Below are 24,781 nucleotides of genomic sequence, written 5' to 3'. Positions count from 1 at the left end.
TTGCTTTATATATATATATATACACACACACACTATAGCCCTTATGTGTACACATAAGGGCTATAGTGTGTACACATAATGCTACACAGGCAGCACTCAAATTGCTCAATCTATTTCTCCCTTTCGATTTGATATTATTTAAGGCAGAAAATAGTTTCACAAGAGTATGTAGAAGAGAAAATTTCTATTTGAAAGTTTTTGGGAAGGCTATTCCACACGCTTAGAATTTCACAGTCTGAATTTTTACACGCGGTATCATGCAGATGTTCCTGCTCAAGTTCTATTTCTAAGAGCAATAAACTCTTTTCCAGATAAGATTACACTGGAAGTAGGCTAGTTGCATTTCTAGATCTTTTAAATCCAACCACTGAAAGCCATCTAATTTAAGATCCATGAATTCTGTTTCATCAAGATATTTTATGAATTGGATAGTTTGTTTCAACGTTTGAAATTGCTCAAATCTAGAAGAAAATTGCCGAGTTACTGACTTTAGAACTTTGATAGATTGGTTAATATGTTGTTCATGATTTGGGGGCTGGTTTCGTTGACAAAAAAATCTCACTCTTGGGAAATACTTGAAATTGTTACTTTCTAAATCACGTTGGAATATTTACTAGTACTTCTTTCAGCAGGGTTGCCAGATTTATTACTGGTACGTTCGTAACAACCTTGTTACGTTTTACTCTCTAATCATATTACTAAATAGCAGCTATTCAGTAAGTTTTGTTGCGACGTGATCGTAGTTGTTACTATTTGCATTATTTAACAAAATTTACTGAAACTATAGAAATGTTTTCATTATTTACTCAGATAAATTCGATATTTAATGCTGCGAATTATATTTTCTGTTAAAGTGGTTTTAAATATGTTTAAAACTTGTATTACTCAATCCAGAGACTTGGAATGCATGCATGAACGAATTTCATACATTAAGTCAAATGAAAACTTGAAGTTTACATTATAAAGCAAGTATTTATAACATTGTAGCATATAATATTGATACTTTTTATAATATATGACTATGCAGAAATTATGATTAAGAAAGAAAACGTAAACTTAAACGATCGTAGTTTATAGGCTAGTTACAAAATAAAATAGAAATGAACTAACTATAAAATATAATTCTTTCAATGAATCGAAACCTACCTTCGCCTTAATTGAGAGCGATCTTACACGATTTATCGCAGTTTTTTCATCAAAATACCAATATCTTTCAACATCCAAGGTGTGTCACCTGAAACCCTCAAATGTGTCAGTGCTGCCACGCGTGTCATAGGTTCGCCACCACTGTTCTGGGTGGTTTAACAAAAAAACACTTGATCTTTCATTAAATCAACCATTCAAAGACAATTTGCGGGCTAAGTGGGAAGACTGGATGATGAATGTCATCCATGAATATAACAAAACGGGGAAGATGAAAAGAACGTCATAAAGATAGTTATGTGGATTGTAGAAAGTTGAGCTGCTCTAAGTGAAAACAAATGGTTTCATTAAAGCACAAGGAATGCAATGGTGTCCGGTGACAATGATTATGAACCTAAAGAAATACCGTTATATTGCGTTGAAAACGAAAATTTTTAACGCAATCGATTCTTTCAATATCGAGTCTGATGAATTTTTTGGATTTGAATTAGGCAATGTTCAATAAATAATACTTTACCTTAGTTATTACATTTGATTTACCTCTCAACTGTATACAGCGCATGTTAATTTTTAACGAATTTACACTTTTTTTTGTATAGATAACGAGCGCGTTATCTATCGAAAAATACGGTAGTCTAGTTACGATTTCACATAGGCATGACAAAATTATGAGTAGCGTGTTATGGAATCTAGCTTCACACAATAAACACCATGTTATCAAAAGAACTTTAATTGATTGGAATTAACATTCATGTACAAATCTGGAAAACTGGTTTCAGCCAGGAGGTCGATATTCATAAATGCTTAGTATTCATCGCCTTCATCTTCAGCTCCATCGCCAGAATCCATACCAACTTCTTCGTAATCTTTCTCCAGAGCAGCCAAATCTTCACGGGCTTCTGAGAACTCGCCTTCTTCCATACCTTCTCCTACGTACCAGTGTACAAAAGCACGCTTGGCATACATAAGATCAAACTTGTGATCAAGACGAGCCCAGGCTTCAGCAATAGCTGTTGTATTGGAAAGCATACAGACTGCCCTCTGTACTTTGGCTAAGTCGCCACCTGGAACAACTGTTGGAGGCTGGTAGTTGATGCCCACCTATAAAATAAATGAAATTCATATTATAAGAGTTCCACATAATTATAAAATTAATATTAGGTTCAAGCAGCAATAACCGATTTAAGTTACCAAGGAGATATTACTTTGGTAGTGGGCTGCCACTTACAAATACCATGAAGGCATGGCATTTGCAAGTGGAAGATAATTTTAGTTTAGATATGAGAAGCTTGGAGTAAACTAGTCCAAGTTACGCTAAAAATGTTTCTAATCATTATGGATTGTGTTAAACAGCAACTATTTACATATGCTGTGAAAGCTGATTAAAATCTATTAGGGATGTTTAACCCTCCAATCGGCCTTTGACATCAAGCAAATCTGGATATGATTATGTAACACCGGTTGAATAATATGGATAAGTGCAATTTGGTCTCACTATTTCATCCACCTTGGCCGGTAGGGATGTTGACTATTTTAAATATGGCATGTAAATTTACGAGCTAAACCATTTAGCCAAACAGTATGAAATAAAATTATATACACACTTTTTGTAGCCTTATGAAGGTAAACCAATCACTGATTTAGTAAAATCAATAACCAATTCTTGACTAGTTACTTTCAAATGCATGCACGAAAAGCAACGTGTTCAGCATAGTGCTGATATAAGGAAAGCTAAAATATCACTAACAGCATTTGTTCTAATCAGTTATGTGCAAAGCTTATGAGAATGCCTTTCAAAAGTAAGATAAAAGCAGCATTTTTAGTATCTCATACCAAAAAGGAATTTCAGGACAATTTATTTCTTTGAGCCAGTAATATCTGATAACATACAAACAAGCACCTACTGTTAAGGTCTAGGTATCCTAAACATTAAAGAAACGCAAACATTTAAGTATCTTACCTTAAAACCAGTAGGACACCAATCTACAAATTGGATTGTTCGCTTGGTCTTGATAGCAGCAATAGCAGCATTGACATCTTTTGGAACGACATCACCACGATAAAGAAGACAACAAGCCATATATTTACCATGACGTGGATCACACTTTACCATCTGGTTGGCGGGTTCGAAACAGGCATTTGTGATTTCTGAGACTGTAAGCTGCTCGTGGTATGCCTTTTCTGCAGATATCACAGGAGCATATGTAACAAGAGGGAAGTGGATTCTTGGGTAAGGAACCAAGTTAGTTTGGAACTCGGTCAAATCAACATTAAGGGCACCGTCGAAACGAAGAGAGGCAGTGATGGAAGAGACAATTTGTCCAATTAGACGATTGAGGTTGGTATAGCTGGGACGCTCAATATCGAGATTACGACGACAAATATCATAAATTGCTTCATTGTCAACCATGAATGCACAGTCAGTGTGTTCAAGAGTAGTATGAGTTGTAAGTATGGAATTGTATGGTTCCACAACAGCAGTTGATACCTGAAAAGATTATAATTCTTTAGCATCTTTAAGCAGAAGCTGATTAATTATAAAAGATAAGATTTCTTTCGTAGCAAGCAAAGAATACTCGAAATGAATGATACTAACTGCATTAAATTACTTACTTGTGGAGCTGGATAGATGGCAAACTCCAATTTTGATTTCTTTCCGTAATCAACAGACAGCCTTTCCATGAGAAGAGAGGTGAAACCTGATCCAGTTCCACCACCAAAACTGTGGAACACAAGGAAGCCCTGAAGTCCTGTACATTGATCTGCCAACTTACGAACTCTGTCAAGTACCAGGTCTACAATCTCCTTACCAATTGTATAGTGGCCACGAGCATAGTTGTTAGCAGCATCTTCTTTACCAGTTATCAGCTGTTCTGGATGAAAGAGTTGACGATATGTTCCAGTACGAACTTCATCTACTACAGTGGGTTCTAGATCAACATATACTGCTCTAGGTACGTGTTTTCCAGCACCAGTCTCACTGAAGAATGTATTGAAAGAGTCGTCGCCTCCACCAATTGTTTTGTCACTTGGGATTTGACCATCAGGCTGGATACCATGTTCAAGGCAGTAAAGTTCCCAACAGGCATTGCCCATCTGTACTCCAGCTTGACCAACATGAATACTAATACATTCCCTCATGGCTGTTAAGTTGTTTTAGTTACCTAATGAAAATATAAATTTAATATAAAATATAAAGTACAAATATGGCAAGTGTTTAGCTTTGTAAGTTTTTTCTTATGCAAAAATATAATTTAAGCAAAAGTCATGCTTAAATATAGAGTATTATGTACATCAAGATTCTAGAATTATGAATAAATTCAGATTTTTTTATTATTATTTTTTAAACTTTGACAAGCATGAAAGCTAACTTTCAAGATGCCCATATATATTTTGCACTCTGTCCTACCAAGTAATTCTCCTCAGTGACAGAACTCGCAGAATAGCTTTTTTAGGATTACTTTTCGGATTGCTTATAAATTTCAAGCAAACAGAAGAGCGTCTAAAAATAAAACCAAGTCCTCAAACAGCTTTTATTCCAAAAAAAGGTATAAATTCAGGTATAAATGCTTAACTTAGGGGAAGAACAATGAGCTGTTGTTTTCCCATCCTTAACATCACTTATAGCTCACTTTCAGTTGTCAATGATTGCACTGATATTAAATCACCTAAATTAGGTGTGTGAAAAAAAAAATTCAATAAAGTGAAAATTCTTCAGCCTTGATAATTTCTCACTGAATTGTTAACAGATTAAGGACTTGATTTGTCAAATTTCAGCGATGCCCGAAGTGCAACACCAGCTTTAAAAATGCAAGATCATTCATGAACTATGAAAGCTTTTTCTTCGGGGGGTGGGGGGGTTGCAATTTTACCGAGTGAACTGAATTGTTGGAACTACAGCAAGACATTTTTATTAGGAGGAGCTTATATCTTCAGTTATTTTAAACTTGAAAGGAGAATTCCATCCTAGAATTTAGTCAAGCTTGGTATTAGCAAATTGTTATCGGCTGTTTTAGGCTAAAAAAGCCTAGATTAAAACATCGTTATTTTCTTCATAATGCTCAAGATTTCCCATAGCTGTGCAAGAGTGATAGCTGTCAGACTAGCTTGACTCGTTTTAATTTAGAACGTTCCTAAACTTTTTATATCTCGAGTTTTATAAGATTACAAATCAAGTTAATAATACATTAGAAATTTCAAAACCAGTTACACAGGATCAATCACCCCCATTTTCGGTAGAGTGACAGTTACAATTCAAATGAAGTATTTACGCTATCAAGTTTATTTATTAGGTAATATTTAGATATCAAGTTTATTTATTAAATAATATTTAGATATCAAGCTTATTTATTAAATAATATTTAGATATCAAGCTTATTTATTAAATAATATTTAGATATCAAGCTTATTTATTAAATAATATTTAGATATTATAAATATCTATAAAATACTACATTTATTATTTTGCTGAAAAAAAGTAACGTATAAAAACGTTCAAACTCACCAAAGAGAGAACAACGAGGTTAACAAAATTCGTCGCTAGTACTGCAACGGAACCGGCAACAAAGAAAGTACGAAACGCCCTCCCGAAGCGGCAATTTATATGGTCTAGAAACTGGTCGTGCAAATAACACTTTTAACCAATCAGCTTAGAGAGTTTGAAGCGCATGCGCTGGTATCTACACTGACAAAGAACTTTTCGCCTTTATGTTCCATATATAGTAAATAAGTGTCAACCGATTATGTGAATAATGATTCTGTTTTTGACGAGAACTGACGTATTATTTTAGATTGCGCCTGAGTAGACTGCATACAAGGTTTTTCAGGAATCTCGCATTGCACTGGCACAGTTTGATTCCTACTGCCTTCCCCCTCTGCACGAAACATGCGAGATCTCTGATGGCCGACAGGCCCCACCCGTTACGACGACCAGTGGGGAATTTAAGGTTTTATAGGGAAGTAGGATTTCAATCTGTGGATTCTTGACACTCCTTTTCCCTATTTTAGGGCAGTTAACTATAACATATTGTAGCTATCTGTGTGTTGAGGCTTAAGTGCTGTGAGGAATTCATGTAGTAGTTTTAATGGAATATTATCAGCACTGAGAAAGGATTAAAAACAATTTTAATACTTCCAATATTTCGTCTGTCACAGAGACATCTTCAGGATTACAAAAAAAAACTTTTGTAACAACACACACACAAATATAATACAATAGTAAGTGAAACTAAAGGCCGATCTAGGTGGTGCGCCCTCTATGGACATTAGCAGGTGACGTAGGATGTAAAGAGGGATCTCTGATAATTAATGTTTCCCAAATTTTGGGAAGTTTAATGCAAACGTATTTGTTTAAATTCGGTTGATTCCTGAGTGCAGATGCAGATTCAAAGAATAGTCTTTCTTTTTTGAATTTACTATGGTGGAGCATGGCGTTTTTTTTCCCAGGAGATCCTGTGGGTTGTATCCAAAACATGGTCTGCAAGGCCAGATTGATCATAATCGTGATTGCAAATGTATGACTTGTGTTCTTCTAACCGGATAGTTGCTGATTTGCCTGTCTGTCTGAAGTAAGCCAGTTTACAGGCACAAGGTACTCTATATACTCCAGGCACTGAGAGAGGAGGGAGCTGGTCTTTGATGGACCGGATAAGGGTAGCAAGTTTACGGTGGGACTTAAAAGCTGTATAGAGGTTGTACTTTTTTAATCATCTGGCTTTTTTTTTTTTTTAGTAGTAGACGCCACCAATGCTCCTTGCTACAAATTGTCAAAGCAGCTAGCAAACTCTTTGACCCCCATGACTGGTCTTACCACATCTCATGTAAAAAACTTCACCCACTTTAAAAACTTAATTAAAAATCTGATTTTAAATAATACAGACATATTGGTCAGCTTTGATATCTTGTTTACCAATATTACCCTAATTGGCACCTTTACCCTCTTAAAAAAGGTTTTTCCTTCTGATATCTTAGAGCTCTTTTCCTTTGCCATCTACTCTGGTTATTTTTCTTGGAAGAACAAAATCTACAAACAGATAGAGGGAACTGCCATGGGTTCCTCCCCCCCTCTCACCAATTTTTACATGGAGAATTTTGAAAAACAAGCCTTAGACTCTTCCCCTCTAAAACCTTCTTCTATCTGGCTAAGATATGTAGATGAAGTATTCTCTATTTGGCCTCATGGCCCAGACACATTAGTTTCCTTCCTCAGTCACCTTAATAGTCTACATCCAAGAATCTAGTTTACAATGGAAAAGGAAAATAACAATTGTTTACCCTTCCTGGACACCTTAGTAACATGCCTTCCTAATGGTAACCATTCTTTCTTTCGCTTTATATAGAAAACCTACTCATACAGGCAGATACATTCACAAACTCTCCCACCACTACCACACCTCTCAGCAATATGGCATTATTAAAACTTTCACCAATAGAGCCCACAATCTTTGTTCCAGTGAAACTGCCCTTTCAACCGAACTCAAACATATACACAACACCTTCCTTTCCAATGGCTACAGTGAGTACAGAATTAAAAAAAATAATCAATTCCTTCCCCATTCCTCAACCATCTCTTCAAAAGGACTTCCGAAATGCCATTAACATACCTTACATCCGTGGTACTTCAGAAAAAATAGCCAGATCATTAAAAAAGTACAACCTCCATATAGCTTTTAATCCCCACTGTAAACTTGCTACTCTTATCCCTTCCACCAAAGACCAGCTCCCTCTTCTCTCAGTGCCTGGAGTATATAGAGTACCTTGTGCCTGTAAACTGGCTTACTTCGGACAGACAGGCTGATCAGCAACTATCCGGTTAGAAGAACACAAGTCATACATCTGCAATCACGATTATGGTCAATCTGGCCTTGCAGACCATGTTTTGGATACAACCCACAGGGTCTCCTGGAAAAAACCACCATGCTCCACCATAGTAAATTCAAAAAAGAAAGACTATTCTTTGAATCTGCATCTGCACTCAGGAATCAACTGAATTTAAACAAATACGGTTGCATTAAACTTCCCAAAATTTGGGAAACATTAATTATCAGAGATCCCTCTTTACATCATACGTCACCTACTAATGCCCATAGAGGGCACACCACCTAGATCGGACTTTAGTTTCACTTACTATTGTATTATATTTGTGTGTGTGTGTGTTTTTACAAAAGTTTTTTTTGTAATCCCTGAAGATGTCTCTGTGACAGACGAAATATTGGAAATATTAAAATTTTTTTAATTCATGTAGGAGATTTATTCAAATAAATCTCCTACATGAATATTGTTGCTAGTAGGCACTTGTGTGTGTGTACGGGTTTTGCTAGTGGACTCTCATAAGTCCACAGGATTATCTGTAATCTGCTCAGGACACCTGAGCAATCTCTATTCTTTCTCTATCTGTGTCTTCACACATTTTTCACTTATTGTTATCATGGCAAAAACTCTGAATGAGGCCATATTTGAAGAAGTATACAAGGAATTCCTCAGACTGGGAAAGCTGCTGAGTGACAACTGGCAGTGGAAAGTTAAGCTTTTTGATACATTCCCCCCCCCCCTCTCAGCAGTCACAGAAGACAAAATGGATGATGTAAGTGACGAATGCATTACTCAGACGCAATCAGACTTCGTACACTCCCCAAATATAGATGATCCTACATCCCAAGAAAGCATCTGTCAGACCTTGGAAACACATGCAGAATTCCAAATGATCAAAAAGAAGAGAAAAATCTCTACCAACAACGAAGAACCCAAAACAACAGAGATGGAATCAGTCAATGTTCCACACGTCATCTTAAGGGATAAAGAAAAATGGATTCCTGTCTCTTCAGCTCTCAGGGAACAAAACATCACATTCTCATGGTCCAAAAATTCTGATGGAGTTAAAATTCAACCTGCTACAGTAATGGACTATATACAAATGACCAGATTTAATGACAATGCAATTCTCCGATACCACACCTTCGCTTTACCCAGCGAAAAGAACCTGAAGGTTGTTCTTCGTGGGTTGCCGAAGGTATCACTCCTTAAGATGTGATCTCTAACCTCTCTAGACAGGGCCTGGCCCCAGTTAAAGTGAGCAGGATGCTCAGGTCAGAAAAAGACCAATGCCTTTGGTGCTGGTAGAAATCAGCAATACACAAAAGCAAATCTATGAACTGTCAGTGCTATGCAGGCTCAAAATATCAACTGAGCTGCTAGGAAGAGAGCATCAGTGGGACAGTGTCATAGGTGCCGAAGGTTCGGGCACACCCAAAAATTATGTAAGGCAGCTTACAGGTGCTTGAAGTGTGGCGAGGGACACCAGACCATCACCTGCACCAAGCCATGTTCCACTCCTGCCTGCTGCACAAACCGCAGAGGATCTCACCCCACCAACTACAAGGGATGCCTTTTCAATCCAAAAAATCGAGGGTCAGCTTGCTCCTCTTCGTAACGACGCTATAAGCAACCAAGTAGGCCGTCCACCATTCCGGAACACCTCACCTTCAACCACACAGGAAGGAATATGACCCACAACCATAACCAAAACATATGCCGAGGCTGCACGAACTAAGATTTCTACATCTCTCGAGCTAGAAAGCTCCAACCTAACATCAGTTTTAACTGCCTCGCTTGCCACCATGCTGCAGGAATTCAGAACAAGCCCTTCACCATCTTCCAGAAAGTGATTCCTGCAAGACAAACCATTATAACAGCCATCTGTCATGAGTAAAAAATTCAAACCAAAGTCAGTCACTCAAGATAGTAGCATAGAATGCAAATGGATTGTTAAATAAGGTCCTGGAACTTCAAGAATTTGCGACTTGTCTCAGTGCTGATATCATCTTGATAGGTGAAATGCACCTAAGATCAGCTAATAACCCTAGAATTTGTGGCTACACTATGTACAGAAATGATAGACTCGGTGCAAGAGGTGGAGATACAGTCATATATATATATATATATATATATATATATATATTAAGAGTTACCTGAATCATAATATAATACCCAACCCCCCAAAAGATAAACCTGGAGGGCACCAGTGTGGAGGTGCATACCAGTAACGCTGGCAGTCTAAAGATCTATGCTGCTTATAATCCTCCTAGCATTCCTCTGCTGACAACAGATATGGACTCCATACTTGGATCAAATGACTCCATAATAATAGCAGGAGACCTCAGTTCAAAACACACAGCTTGGCACAGCTCTTCAATTAACACCAAAGGTTACACGCTATTCACCTACGCAATGCTTAACTCTGCTGTTGTGGTCGGACCTACCGAGCCCACCCACTTCAGCCCATCAAGTAGCTCGGATGTGCTTGACATCGTCATTTTTAAAAATATAAGATACCAACACAAATTGGAAACAGTTAACGAATTATCCTCAGACCACGGTCCCGTAGTGCTTAATCTAGGTTTATCAGATCAATTCTCTCCCCTGCACTCATTCATACCATGGCACAAGTTAGCCAAGATTCTTCCGAATTATATTGGTACACTCAGCAGTAAATAACTTAACCATACAAATTCAGAAAGCAATATAATCTGTGAGGCAAACCACTGTATCCACCCAACCAACTGTATCCCTGAGGAAATCATGGATCTAATTAGAGCAAAAAACAGAGCCAGAAAGAGATACCATAATACTAGAGCCCCACAAGACAAAACAGCAGTACTGAACAACCTAAATAGACAAGTTCGTGAATCTTTTCAAAAACACAGAAACCATCAATGGGAAACCAAATTGGCTAACATCAATGCTGAAGATCACTCTGTCTGGAAATTCTTAAGAGTCATCCGCACCAAAAAGCAACTCGTGCCCCCTGAGTCATCCGCACCTAATATACAAACTAAGAAAGGGATTGTTCATACAGATAAAGATAAAGCTGAAGCACTAATAGATAACCTTGAATCAAGTGCAATCCATCTTATGCAAATATAAATATTAACCTTGTATACAAGATTCACCATTATGTTAGCACAACTTTACGACAGCATATTGATAATTCAGACTATATAACTCCCACTACTCCAGCAGAAATGATAAAAATCTTAACTAATCTAAATAGTAAAAAGGCTCCAGGCCCAGATGACATAACCAACCGAATAATAAAACTACTTCCAAGAAAGGCCATAGTCCATTTCGTCAACATTACCAATGCCATTTTTAGATATTAGCATTTTCCCACCGCGTGGAAACACAGCCACCATCATGCCACTGAAGAAGCCAGGAAAAAACCCTCAACTCCCCAAAAGTTACAGACCTATCAGCCTGTTGTCCAGCCTCGGAAAGATGACAGAGAAAATGATCCTCACAAGGCGTTAAGCAGAAACGGATACGTTAGGAATTTTGCTCAATGAGCAGTTTGGCTTCCGCAAGGCCCATAGCACAATTCAACAAGTACACCAGCTAGTGGAGATCATTACAAAAGGTTATAATTGGAAACTCAATACAGCTGCCATAATCATCGATGCTGAGAAGGCTTTGACAAAGTATGGCATCAAGGCCTTCTTTACAAACTCATAAAATTCAACTTGCCAATCAAGTTAATAAAAATACTCCACTCATACCTGAAAGACAGATATATGCAGGTCAGGGTCGGCGAAACGATTTCGTCAAGACGCAGGGTCTTGGCAGGCGAACCTCAGGGCTCTCTTCTGGCCCCTTTTCTATTCTCAATCGACGTAGCCGACATCCCTCTGAACCCGAGAACAACATTCACTGCATTATATGCAGATGATACTGCATTAATGGCAAGATCTCTGCCCCAAACTGGCAACTAGAAGACTTCAAAGCGGTATACATACACTAGAAAAATGGCTGATGGACTGGAGGATCCAAGTTAACCCCCAGAAAAGCTCAGCCATACTGTTTTCTAGAAAGAAAATCCATATTACGGAGGACATTCATCTATTGGGAGTCAAGATTCCATGGCAGACTGAGGTCCAATATCTTGGAGTGATTCTTGATAGAAAACTCCTATTCAGCAATCATATAAGACGCATTGCCTCGAAGGCATCCAGGGTAATTGCGCAGCTCTACCCTGTGATCAACAGAAAAAGCAAACTGGATACACAAACAAAGTTAACAATATACAAGATGGTAATAAGACCGGTCATCACGTACGCATCCCCCGCATGGAGCCACACCGTGAATACAAATATTCAAAAACTTCAGAGATTACAGAATAAGTGCCTGAGGATGATTCTAGATGCCGTTTGGTTTATTAGAAACTCCCAGATCCATAGATTAAAAAAACAGCCTAATCAAGTCATCAGATATTATTACTGAATAATACTAATTAACAAAACTGCATCAGTTTTGTTAATTAACAAAAATGCATTGTTCGATCGGAATTATTATTATAAAAAACCTCCATGCAGTAAAAGACTCATCATGAATTAGACCGTGTTCCGTAGACATAAACTGTATATTTAAAGATAGATAAGAGTGTATCTCACTTTCAGAAATAAAATGCGTTACACTTACAGCACATCAGTAATGGTATAGGTTTTGCAACCTCATGTGCAGAGTTGTTAAAAAAAAAAAAAAAAAAAAATCCGAACATGATCTAAGAAACGCATGTTTCTTAGATCATATTCGGATATTTTTTCGGATTCAAATTTTCGGGAATGAAAGCCTATGGGATATTATTTTTAATTGGTTATCTAAAGTTAATTAAATTTTAAGGATAAAATTCTATTTATTTATTCCTTTAAATGCTCATGCTGTAGTTATAAAATTTTTAGATATTAGGTTATTACCATTTTTTTGGTGCTGGTCCACACACCTTGATGTAAATGGGCGTTGAAATTGCATGCAAAAAACCATGGTTTTGTTTGGTTCTACTAGGTTCACGGTTTTATTGCTTTATATCTCAGGATCGCCGTACAATTAAAAAATAACATGGTTTTAGATATATGTATATATCTAAAACTTTATATATATATATATATATATATATATATATATATATATATATATATATGATAAACAAATCTCGCGAAGTGAACTCATAAATTCATTTTTTCCGATACTAAATTGCCTGTTTTATTGTAGGTATAAAATAGCAGTTTTATATATTCTTTATAAGACATAGAATGTTCACGTGTTAAAATAATATAACTTCCTTCAACTGCATTATACCACGTAGCATGGGCGAGAGCCACATTTTTGCCAACAGCATGGGAAGTAAAACCTGTATAATCGTCCTAAAAAAATGTATTGACTGTAACCACTTCTTGTGTGCGTCTTGTTACAGCCACGCACTGAGTCATAGTCTGCCTAGTAGGAGTAAATGACAAGCCGTTTTATCTTCCCATAGCTCTCTGCGCTTTTATTGCTACTTCTGTTATAGTTTCCTGAGTCGATCGTTATCTCAGCTTCTTCTCGATCGAACGATACATGGAGAGAAGGAATATGTTTGTGTTCTTCCATTCTCGAAATTGGAAAAGGCATTTTGGAAGCTATGGGGGGGGGGATAATCTGTTTATATTCTATGCATTGATGATGGAATGTCTTATTTCCATGTGACTTAAAGACGAGAGTAAAGCTCTGAACATACTAGAATACCATTCTCATTTTCAGGTTCAAGAAAAATAGGAGAAAAATTAAAAAATTTTGAGATTAACTCAAAAAATTTTTGAGTTAATCTCAAAAAATTAACTGCAAGATAAGATTCCACAATGCAGAAGAGACAAAAAGAAAAAAGAGAAAGATTGCCAAAATTTGGAAAGTATATGACAAAAAAAAAACAAAAAAAAAAAAAAAAACAATAAGTTCAAAGAAGATTTCTCTAAGATAATTTTAATGTATACCTTTAACAAATTTGTGTGCTTTAATAAATTTCGTAGTAGTAGTGAACTTTTATGAGAGAAATCCTTGTTTGAAGACTGGAATTAAAAAATTTGGAAAAATTAAATTTTTTAAAATTCTAAAACCTAATGTAAATCAGCTTCCCTCACACTGTGCCTTAGGCCTAGAACACCCCCTCTGGACATTAATTGCTTCCTACTATGTTTAGCAACCAATTGTTTTGTCTATTTTCACTAGGTGGATATCAATGCCTATTTCATACATTTTAATCAACGAAGCTTATGTATAGCATTATAAAGGCTTTGTGAATAAATCACATCATGGCCATTTTCTTCGCTTATTTCCCTTGTAAACATCGTTATAAAAAGTAAGCAAATTTGTTAACCTTGTTTTTTTTCTAAACATCGCATGTGTTTATTTTTTCGTCTATTTAATGATATTCCATTCGCACGATAAACTATTTATTTTTATAGTTATCCATTATTTGTATGGCTGTTTCTTGTAATTTGTGTGTGTGTGTGTGTGTGTGTGTGTGTGTGTGTGTGTGTGTGTGTGTGTGTGTGTGTGTGTGTGTGTGTGTGTGTGTGTGTGTGTGTGTGTGTGTTCATCGTTTTCCTCATTTATATTATTCTTGGCTTGACTAATAAAAAATTAGCAATTATTAACAAATTAGCAAAATAATACATAGTGACTTACAGGACTTGGAAAGAAGTCAACGGACAACGTAGTCTGAGAAACAAACAACCATGATGCCAATCTTAAGATGTAGAACCTCCTTTCGCTGTGATCACTGTAGCAGTCCTATGAGGAATACTTTCCACAAGGATACGATAGCAATCAATGGAAATTTTAGACCATTCTTCTTGTAGGCATGTAAATGAGGTCCGGGACTGTTGTGGAGCGAACGTCCCTTGACTTCACCCGACGTTCCAGTTAATGAAAGATGTTTAATAGCGTTCAGAATTGAAATCAGGGCTCTGTGTGGAGGCCAGTCAGATATGGTGACGTTCATTATCCACAAACTGCGTAGTACCAGCAGCGGCAGTCACGATGCAATGTTCTGGTGAAAGAGACAATGGTTAGTTTCGTAGAAACGCTACAAAATAGGAAGCACTGAATTTTCAGATACCTCTTGGAGTTCAATGTTCGAGCCACCACAAAGAGAGGCCCGAGGGAAAGCAGGAAAAACAAGACCATACCATCGCCCGCCATCTCTGAATTTCATAGTGGTTATGCACTCTGGTAAGAGACGTTCATCAGGCATCTGCCACACCCACCCATTTTACCTGCTCGATAGAGGTGTAGTGTCATTTGTCGCTCCATAACACAGCCTTCCAGGCTTCCACGTCTCATCCACTGCACAGGATCTTTGCACCACTGATGACAACGCTGCATGTTGCTTCAAGTATTGTGAAACTTACATGTTGCGGTCCTACCATGGAAACACCACTGATGACAACGCTGCATGTTGCGGTCCTACCATGGAAACACCACTGATGACAACGCTGCATGTTGCTTCAAGTATTGTGAAACTTACATGTTGCGGTCCTACCATGGAAACTCATGTTGTGTGCCTTGGATCAGAATGTTTTTGTGCAGATTCGCGTTCCCGTCGATGTCCGAAACTCTGCATTCAACGTGTAGGCCGACGAATGGTGGTTTTACATATTATGCTTCATAGCACCCTAAGGTCACGTTCGGTGATTGTGATGGATCGTCCACTGTAGGTAGCATTGGCAGTTGACTCCCTGAACATCAACTGCAAGTGCAACCGTATAGTATCACTGATTGTTGACTTGTGATAGCCCAATTTGTCAACAATTTGCTGAACACATAGGCCTGTAACATGGCATCCTCTCACTACGCCTCTTTCAAACTCCGTCAGGTTTCTTCTCGCAACCATTTCATCTGGAAACAGTTGCACTGATTTGGGAGCATCATATTTCTCCAATTTATATCGGTTACAAACACGTGACTCGTTAGATGGCACGATGCACCTTGCCCATGAAGTGGTCCGTTGACTTCTTCCCAAGCAGTAAAATAATTATGACATATAGAGTTAAACAGGAAATATATATATATATATATATATATGTATGTATGGACGATCTAAAGTTGTATGGAAAATCAGAGAATGAACTCGGATCGTTGCTAAACACTGTGCACATATTCAATCAAGATATATCAATGGATTTTAGCTTAGACAAATGTTCAATTGCTGGAATAACAAGAATAAAGTTTGAAGATATGAACGAAATCGAGCTGTTCAATGGTGAAATAATCAAAGCAATAAAATTCGAAGACAGCTACAAATATTTGGGAATTTTAGAAGCATCACAAATTCTGCACAATAAGATCAAAGAAAGAACTAGAGCAGAATACATAAGACGATTAAGAAAACTCCTTAAGTCAATGCTTAATGCTGGAAATTTGATAAAAGCAATTAATACCTGGGCCATACCTGTTCTGAGATATTCAGCAGGCATTGATGAATGGACCCAGCTAGAGATGGAAGATTTAGATCGAAAAACTCGAAAATTAATGACAATGCACCATGCCCTCAATCCTCGCAGTGACATTGATAGGCTATATCTATTACGCAACAAAGGAGGTAGAGGATTATTACAAGTGAAGCAAGTTATTGAAGAAGAAAAACGAAATTTAAATGATTATCTGCAGCAAACAACGGAAAATTTTCTAATTGAGGTAAGGAAAGAGGGTACATTTAATCCCATGGAGACAAAATTGGAATACAAAACCAACCAAGTAGAAGTGAGAACCGAAAGATGGAAAAATAAGGCATTGCATGGAAAATATCTTCACAGCATAGAGGACAGCGCTGACAGCAACTTGACCTGGCAATGGTTTTGAAATGGAGCACTAAAGAAAGAAACAGAATCGGTAATTTTTGCAGCACAAGAACAGGCCATTAAAACCAACGTTATGAAGGCAAAAATACAAAAAATTCAAGAAGACAGTAAATGTAGATTGTGAAAAGAAAAGGAAGAAACGGTAGACCACATTATAAGTGGATGCAGCAAAATCGCACAAACTGAGTACCGTAAAAGGCATGATAACGTAGCTAAGATAATCCACTGGCATTTATGTAAAAAGTATGGGTCTGAAGTATCTAAAGACTATTGGAAGCATAAAGTGGTTGAGAATGAAAAAGCTAAAATACGCTGGGATTTCAAAATCCAGACTGACAAAAGCTTGGAATGTAATTCACCCGATATTACAGTGGTTGAAAAAAGTGAAAACAAGGGTGTTACGTTTATCGAAATATCGGTACCAGGAGATAGTCGGATTGGCAACAAAGAAAATAAAAAAATTACAAAATATCGCGATTTGCAAATCGAAGTTGAACGAATCTGACAAAAGAAAACGAAAGTTGTTCCCATAATAATAGGTGCTTTAGGCGCCATCCCTAAAACATTGAAAAAACATCTAGAAGCACTCGAGTTAGATGGATTAAAAATTGGGCAGCTGCAAAAGGCCGCTTTGTTCGGCACAGCTTTCATTTTCAGAAAGTATTTCCACAACTCATAGGCCCTTGGGTAAGGCTCGAATTAGTGAAATATAATCAGCCTTTTCTTAAGACTGAGGAAGCAAATCAAGCTTTGATGAATCTTATATATATATAAGTAAAGAATGGTGAGAATTTAACCAAAATCAAAGACACTGTTTTTAAAATAGAATATATATATATATACCTGATACGAACATAAAATGGCGGTACTCGTCTGTTGTAATGTCTCTCCTGAAAGCCTCAATTCATTGAGAACTTTAGCTCACTGTTAGTGATAATCGAAGCACGACAACCGCTGCCAACCTGTCTTCCAAAGGTCAGATGAGTAAAAACTTCTGACTTTCTTCATTGTCTTCAACCGATGCATAATCTCCAATGACAATGAAATACTCTCGTCGTAATTTTTTCTTATGTTATACTGTACTTTCATTCCAATAAATATATATACCACTATAAGAGTGTATATAATTACTGAGTATTTTTAGTCTCTAAACTTTTCTTAGTTTAGATATTACCACAATTTTTAAATTCTTTTTACTAAAGAGGTCATCTAATTATTCAGTTGTGTGGCCTATATGTTGGATAGTCCAGATACCAATGTTGGATAGATTCTACTGTTTACATTTCGTGTCGGTCACCCTATGTTTCTTCATATTCAAGTCGTCATCTTTTCAATTCAATCGTTTTAGTTTCTTTTCACTTGAAAGCAGCTTAAATGTCTTACCAATCGAGATGAAGGGCAGTATATCCGATGATGGGAGTACCAGCGTACAGCCTCTGGGCTGCCATATATAATTTTGACATCTCCTCCGATATGATGAAACGTTTATGCTGCATGTGACCCGGTCAGTAGTGCCTCGTTTGTGTAAACAACGTACCACAAGAAGGAAAAGTTGGTGGTTGGGTAGGAGAGGTAATGATCGCAGTATTTGCACAAAATAAATTGATTAATAATAGTTTCCTCAAAACGGTTGCACTTCTTTCGCACTTTTAACATATTTAGGCTGGACTTAGGAAGAGACCCAATTAGCAAGAGAAATATCGATTCGTATCGTTTCAAATGTGTAAATTTTATTCCCATTCTATGACATTCCATTTGGGTCTGTGTTCAAACGAAAGAGTATAGCAAATGACGAACAGTCCTGCCTCACTATATATATATATACGAGGGTGGTCTGAAATGTTCTCGACCTAACAATGAAAAAACGAATTTATAATTTCAAAATTATTTTTATTTTTCAACATAATCTCCTTAAGACTAATACATTTATTCTAGAGATGCTCCAGAGCCATTATCTCGTCCTTGTAGTGGTTCTCAGTAAGATCTGCAAAATACTTCTCTACAGCTGCAATCACCTCTTGATTCGAAGAAAAACGCTGACCAGCCAGGAAGAGTTTTAGTCTTGAGAAGAGATAGAAGTCAGAGGGAGCCAAATCTATGGAATCGAGTGGATGTTCCAAAAATTTATAGTGCAGATCCCTTAATTTTCCCTTTGCCAAAACACCTTTGTGGGCAAGTGCATTGTCCTGATGAAAGATGATTTTTTTCCTTCTGCAAACCTGGTCTTTTCTCACAAGTTTTTTCGTCTAGTCTAGTAAAAGATCAGAATAACATTCCCCCGTTATTGTTTTACTCTTTTCAAGATAATTAATAAACAAAATGCCTTTAGCATCCCAAACAAAATGCCTTTAACAACCTTTCCTGCTGATGGACTCAACTAAGGCTTATCTTCTTTGGCGGTGAAAAACCGGCTTCTGTCCACTGTTTTGACTGCTGTTTGGATTCTGTGTGTGCTGGTGAATCCAAGTCTCATCCATAGTAATAAATCGACGTACAAAATCAGTTTTATTCTTGTTAAAACACTCCAAGCACTGTTCAGAGATTTTCATGCCAGTGTGTTTTTGATCTGCTGTGAACGAGCGTGGCACTCATCTTGCTCAAAGCTTTTTTCATTTGCAATTCTTCATGCAAAATATATCCTACACTTTCTTTTGAAATGCGTATAGTCTCAGCAATTTTACGCACATCACCGGTCATCCAATACCATATCGTGCACTTAATCAATGATTTCTGGTATTGTTACACTTTTTGGACGTCCTTCACGTGGATCATCTTCAAGGCTGGTACGGCCACGTTTAAACTCTGCAGCCCATTTCTTAATTGTCGAAAACGAAGGAGAAGAGTGCCCAAAAACTTTTATGAACTTCGAATGAATTTCTTTTGGCGTTAAACCTTCTTTTACAAAGAATTTTATAACCGCACGATACTCAATTTTGTCCATTTCAAGGCAGACAACACTTTTGCTTCAGACAGCTGTATAAAACAAACTACGTAGACTGTTCAATAAGTAATAAGACTATATTTATACAGAAAACAGATTACCTTTAATCGTCATCATTTACATGGTCTTTTTCGAAGTAACTACTGTGAGACGCGATGCATTTGTCCCAACGTTGCGTCCACTTCTTAAACACATGTAAGAGTCCCTTTTTTGAGAGTTCTTTCAAAACCGCATCCGCAGCTTTTACACATGCTTTGCTGCTTTCAAAATGGTGGCCTCTTAGTGGTTTCTTGAGCTGAGGAAACAGCCAGAAATCGCACGGTGCGAGATCAAGACTGTATGGAGGGTGTGGTAGGATATCTGTGTTGTTCTTCGGCAAAACGTCCACTACACAACCAGCAATATGTGGCCTTGCATTATCGTGGTGCAATAAGAAGCCATTCTTCAGCAATGGACGCTTCCTTTTGACGTGCTTGATGATAATCGCTGCTGTGGTGATCATTGTCTATGTGATGGACGTTGAAGTTCTTCCCTCACGTTCGAGATCTTCCACATTTTGCCTTCCTTCCTTAAAAGTTTTATGCCAGCGAAAAACACTTGCCCTCGACATTGCTTCATCGTGGAAAGCTTCGCGTATCATGTTAAAAGTGTCCGATGACGATTTTTGCAAACGCGCACAAAATTTAATCGCATAACGCTGTTCCAAGGACGCTTCCATTACGAAGACTGGTCGCACCTCGTAGGCGCGCTTGATGAGCACTTGCGTTTAGTCACATGACACTCTGACACACCAGCCCGTATACGCCATCTATCAACCTCTTTTGTTAATACAGCAACGTTTCTTTATTCCACAGAAATTAATATTGTGATGAGTGGTTTCGCCACAGTAAAATTAGTCTTATTACTTATTGAACAGCCCACGTACTTGATAGAATGACTTGCAATTTCACATGGATACTTATGACAGATGTAGCAACTATGAAAAAAAACAAAAAAAATTCCCGATAGGGTTTCCACCTATGGTCGAGGCCGAGCACTTTTCAGATTACCCTCATATATATATATATATATATATATATATAACGTGCCAGATGTGATTTGACAATGCAACTTGGTTTAAAGTAGAGCTCAACAAATGGTTGGCTATGTGAAGTCCGCGACTCTATTCTATGGGTGACAAGAAAATGAAAATTATGAAGATGTAAATTTGAAATATAATAGCTTTTATTTATTTTTGCTCATATATTTCTATGGTGTATGTAGTAGCAGCAGCGGTATTTTGGTGAAAAGAGAAGGAAGAAAAACAAGAAGCTTAGGGCTGAAAAGATTATCTTCAGCTGTTTTTCTTACAGATACCAGAGAGAGAGGAATTGAAAAACTCACTTTATGTTACTTGATAAATTTGTTTATAACTATATGCAGTTAGGAAGTCAAAAGTGTATTGAGAGAATGAAAACTGACCCTGCAATGGATGTTTAACTGTTCTTCAAAGTGTATTTCCTAAAAGGTACAAATATTCGCGTCTAATTTTAGTCATTTTAATTTTGATTTAAAATAATATATTCATATCTACATCACCATAAAAAATTTAGGTTCTCGAGAAATTTGAGTAAAGAACTTGTCATAAAAGTATCTCCAAATAATCTCAATAAGTTATCTATATGCAATAAGTTATCTCTTAATCGATTCGTTATCAAATATGCATTGTGCATTGCAGTAAGTACACGTGATCTTATATGTGACTTGTTTAATTTTGAATTCATACTGAAGAAATCCTTAATACTTGGGTGAAAATTTCATGCAGTTAAAACTAGCATAAGTGCTCCTTCATATTAATTTTCATTTAAAAATGAGACGCTCGAATAATATTTATAACGTAGTATATATAACACGGTATTGTCTGCATACGTTGTATTTATTCCGAAGACCTTGCTTTTAAGTATAGAATTTTAACTTTACAAAATCATGTTCAGACTGTAACCAGCCAACCAAGACCGTGAATCATTCGCTACCTGAATATTTCTTCTTGGAATAATGAACAGGCATTGCTGGTTAAAAATGATGTCAGGTGTAGACGATACTGTACTGATATCCGCCATAACTCCCACGCACACTAACGCCCTTTGAAAAGTCTATATAATCTAGTTTAGGTTACTAAGAGTGTACCGGTAACTGTAATTCCTTCTCATCTCAGCTAAGAAAATTTGGTTATTAAATTATATTATTAAGGAAAAGGCAAAATTTTACGCATACTTCTGACGTTGGCTGTAATAAAAATTCTTCCTTATTGCCGCAAACAACGTTGCATTTCGAAACCAGTTGCAGACGACAATTGCGTTGGTGAATCGTGTCACATACGCCTACTGATCTGAGTGGGTGTACAGGCGTATATGTTAGTGTAGGTGTGAAAGATATTAAAAATGTATTGAATATAATCTTACCTACTTCTCTGCAGTTGCATATATGCTAAAACCAAAGATTAAAACATCTAAGGTCACGACTAATTGCCTCAAAAATGTTTAAGTATTGCACTACATGTACGCTGTTCCAGTAAACTACATTGCGAGTTCCCCCCCCCTCCCCGCTTCTCATTTTTTTTTTTCTTTCGTTTCATAGGTCGCTGAGGAAACGTACAATATAAATGGCGTTCTTAACCAGGTCAGTTAATTATCAGTTCTAAAATTGAACATTTGTAGCACGAAGGTATAGTATTCCTTGGCTTATCTTCTATAATTCTTCAAGACTGACTAAAATCAATAACTAAGATATCTTCTATAATTCTTCAAGACTGACTAAAATCAATAACTAAGATAACGCTCTGGTCAGTCTTTGTTCTAGCTGATATTTCTCGAAAAGATTATCCCTTCCTCGTAATATACCATCATAAAAAATGTTCTTAATATTAATATCTTTATGGAGGGGGGAAAATCAATCGCACTTCTTGCCTGATTACTCCTTTATATAAAATATGCTTTTAAGATATTACCTATAAATCACGTGCTTGAGCCATTAATTTTATGGCATTAAAAAAAAAATTATTTTTCATACGTCTGTTCTTGTTTATAAATAGAATAATTATATGTTAGTTAGACATATTTCCTAAAATTTTTTAATTTGGTTTTATTGCACAATATATTTATAAGTTTGTAATTAAACTTAGAACTTATATCAAAGCGTTTTAAAATTATACATTTATACGAAAATAAATATCAAGCGTCTATCACAGTTTGAAACCTTAGGACGTTGCTACGTCTAAGTACAGGGCAGAAGATTTCGCTTGCAATGCAGTTTGTACTTTAGGACTGTCGCACTTCTAAAGCGTCGATTCTCCAGTTTACCGTCGAGGCCAAATAAATGCTTGTACTCAAGGCATGCACAGGTCAGTCAAATACTACTGAACCTCTAGTGTTACTCACGTATTCCGAAACGCCGAAGTAGAAGAGGGCTGGGGGGGGGGGGGGCTGTTTTGTGGTGGTAGGGTGGCGAACTTTAGAAATTCACAAAAACCTGGGTATTATATTCTTACTTTCCCTAATATATATATATATATATATATATATATATATATATATATCCGTGACGTGTGGCGGGGGATAACGCAGGCCACATGGCTTTTCAAACTTGATCTCATCGCAATTATTTGTCAAATAATAATAATAATAATAATAATAGAAGTCCCCCACATTTATTTCCTGTATGGTTTCTCTTGGCATATATGTATTATTTAAGTACCTAAAATGTACATTATATATGGCTTACAGTTTTATTGATAAACATTACTATGAATAATTATAGTCTAGTTATATTCTAATGAAGAATGATTTAAGTAAAACTAAGAACGTACGTGTGGTCGTGACTCACTCCATCACTCTGCGAACTGTGTAACCTAAAATGAATGAGTCAGTCGTACTTTCATAAAGACCATCTGTCTATTGCTGAAACATAACAACTGAAATCAGTCGCAATGATAGCTCAAACCAGAAGTTAATACTTTATTCACAACTGTATTACTGTTCTTATAATTAATTTTATAAATTTTAATATTTATAAAATTATAAATATTATGTTAAGCACGTGGAGGTTATTTCAATCAGTCATACAAGTTATTATGATTTATTTATTTGTAAATTTATTATTACTATTATTTATTTTTTTAAATTTATCATTATTATTTATTTTTAATTGTTATTTATTTTTTAATTTATTATTATTATTATTAATTATTAATTATTTAATTTATTATTAATTATTAATTATTTAATTTATTATTAATTATTATTTATTTATCTTCTTTTTTTATCTAATGTCTCGTTCATGAATTCAGAACATTCAGACATGTTCTGGGACTCGGAATAAAGATATCGGGACGATTTGCCCTACTAAGGGACCCACCCAATTAGAAAAATGTAAAAGAGCCCGCTGATAGCTGCTGTTCTGCAGAAAGAGACAAAACCTATTTTTTCGCCACTGCACATCATCATTGTATGGTGTGCAGTGGCGTATATATAAGTTTTGTGGAGTAACTCTATAGTAATTTCCATCTTCCAGGTCTTTCGATCCTGCTTTTCTCTTTATTTTCTTATAATTTCTTCCAGCTAATCAAAGTACGTCTTAAGAACATATATTCGGATCGTACTCTTCTTTTCCCACTCTGCTTACAATCCATTTGTTATCTTCATAACTGTTGTCGCGAGGTATTTCATCTTCTTTCCTATGTTTACTTTCTATAACATACTCTCTCTTAGTGTACTCATACTAACTCTCCAAAACTACTTTTCAAATGCATCAGTTCCCCCCCCCCCCCTCTTTCCCCCACCTTTTGCAGTAATGATCTAAGTCTCACAAGGCTATAAGAATAAGCTGTGCACAAATAATTTTTCAAATCTTTTTATGTCTTTAGTTGCTTGCAATATAGCCTTACCAGATGTCCAGTATATACGGGACTGTCCTGTATTTTACGTCGAATTTTGCTGTCCCGTATTGTACTTGTAGGGACAGAAACACCTAATGTCCCTTATTTTAATGAAAAGAT

General features: G+C 36.5%; 2 protein-coding genes across 3 annotated transcripts in view; one reads left to right on the top strand and one right to left on the bottom strand.

Moving 5' to 3' along the window:
* Window positions 1-1,857: 1,857 nt before the first annotated feature.
* The window catches only part of LOC150093824 (tubulin alpha-1 chain-like), a 29,767-nt gene continuing 6,843 nt past the window's right edge, over window positions 1,858-24,781 (bottom strand). The window contains exons 1-4 of one of the 2 annotated variants that reach the window (XM_090413182.1): window positions 5,648-5,791; window positions 3,757-4,307; window positions 3,104-3,631; window positions 1,858-2,244 (exon numbers count right to left, since the gene is read on the bottom strand). In XM_090413182.1, coding sequence (XP_090269308.1) covers window positions 1,948-2,244; window positions 3,104-3,631; window positions 3,757-4,284 — 1,353 coding nt within the window. In that variant the 5' untranslated portion in view covers window positions 4,285-4,307; window positions 5,648-5,791 and the 3' untranslated portion in view covers window positions 1,858-1,947. Of the gene's footprint in view, window positions 2,245-3,103; window positions 3,632-3,756; window positions 4,308-5,647; window positions 5,792-24,781 lie in introns of those variants that run through there. The other variant, XM_090413183.1, reaches the window with a different exon arrangement.
* LOC150093822 (protein lifeguard 2-like) overlaps window positions 23,039-24,781 on the top strand; it is a 355,713-nt gene continuing 353,970 nt past the window's right edge. Inside the window, exon 1 of the mRNA XM_090413186.1 lies at window positions 23,039-23,128. The gene's annotated coding sequence lies outside the window, so the exon portion shown is untranslated. The remainder of the gene's footprint in view (window positions 23,129-24,781) is intronic.

Source organism: Typopeltis vanoorti, chromosome 23 (genome assembly GCF_054136105.1).
Source record: "Typopeltis vanoorti isolate ZY-2024b chromosome 23, IOZ_Tvanoo_1.0, whole genome shotgun sequence".
NCBI classification, from domain to species: Eukaryota; Metazoa; Arthropoda; class Arachnida; order Uropygi; family Thelyphonidae; genus Typopeltis; species Typopeltis vanoorti.
The sequence above is the reverse complement of the archived record's forward strand: the minus strand, read 5'-3'. Positions and strand labels throughout refer to the sequence as shown.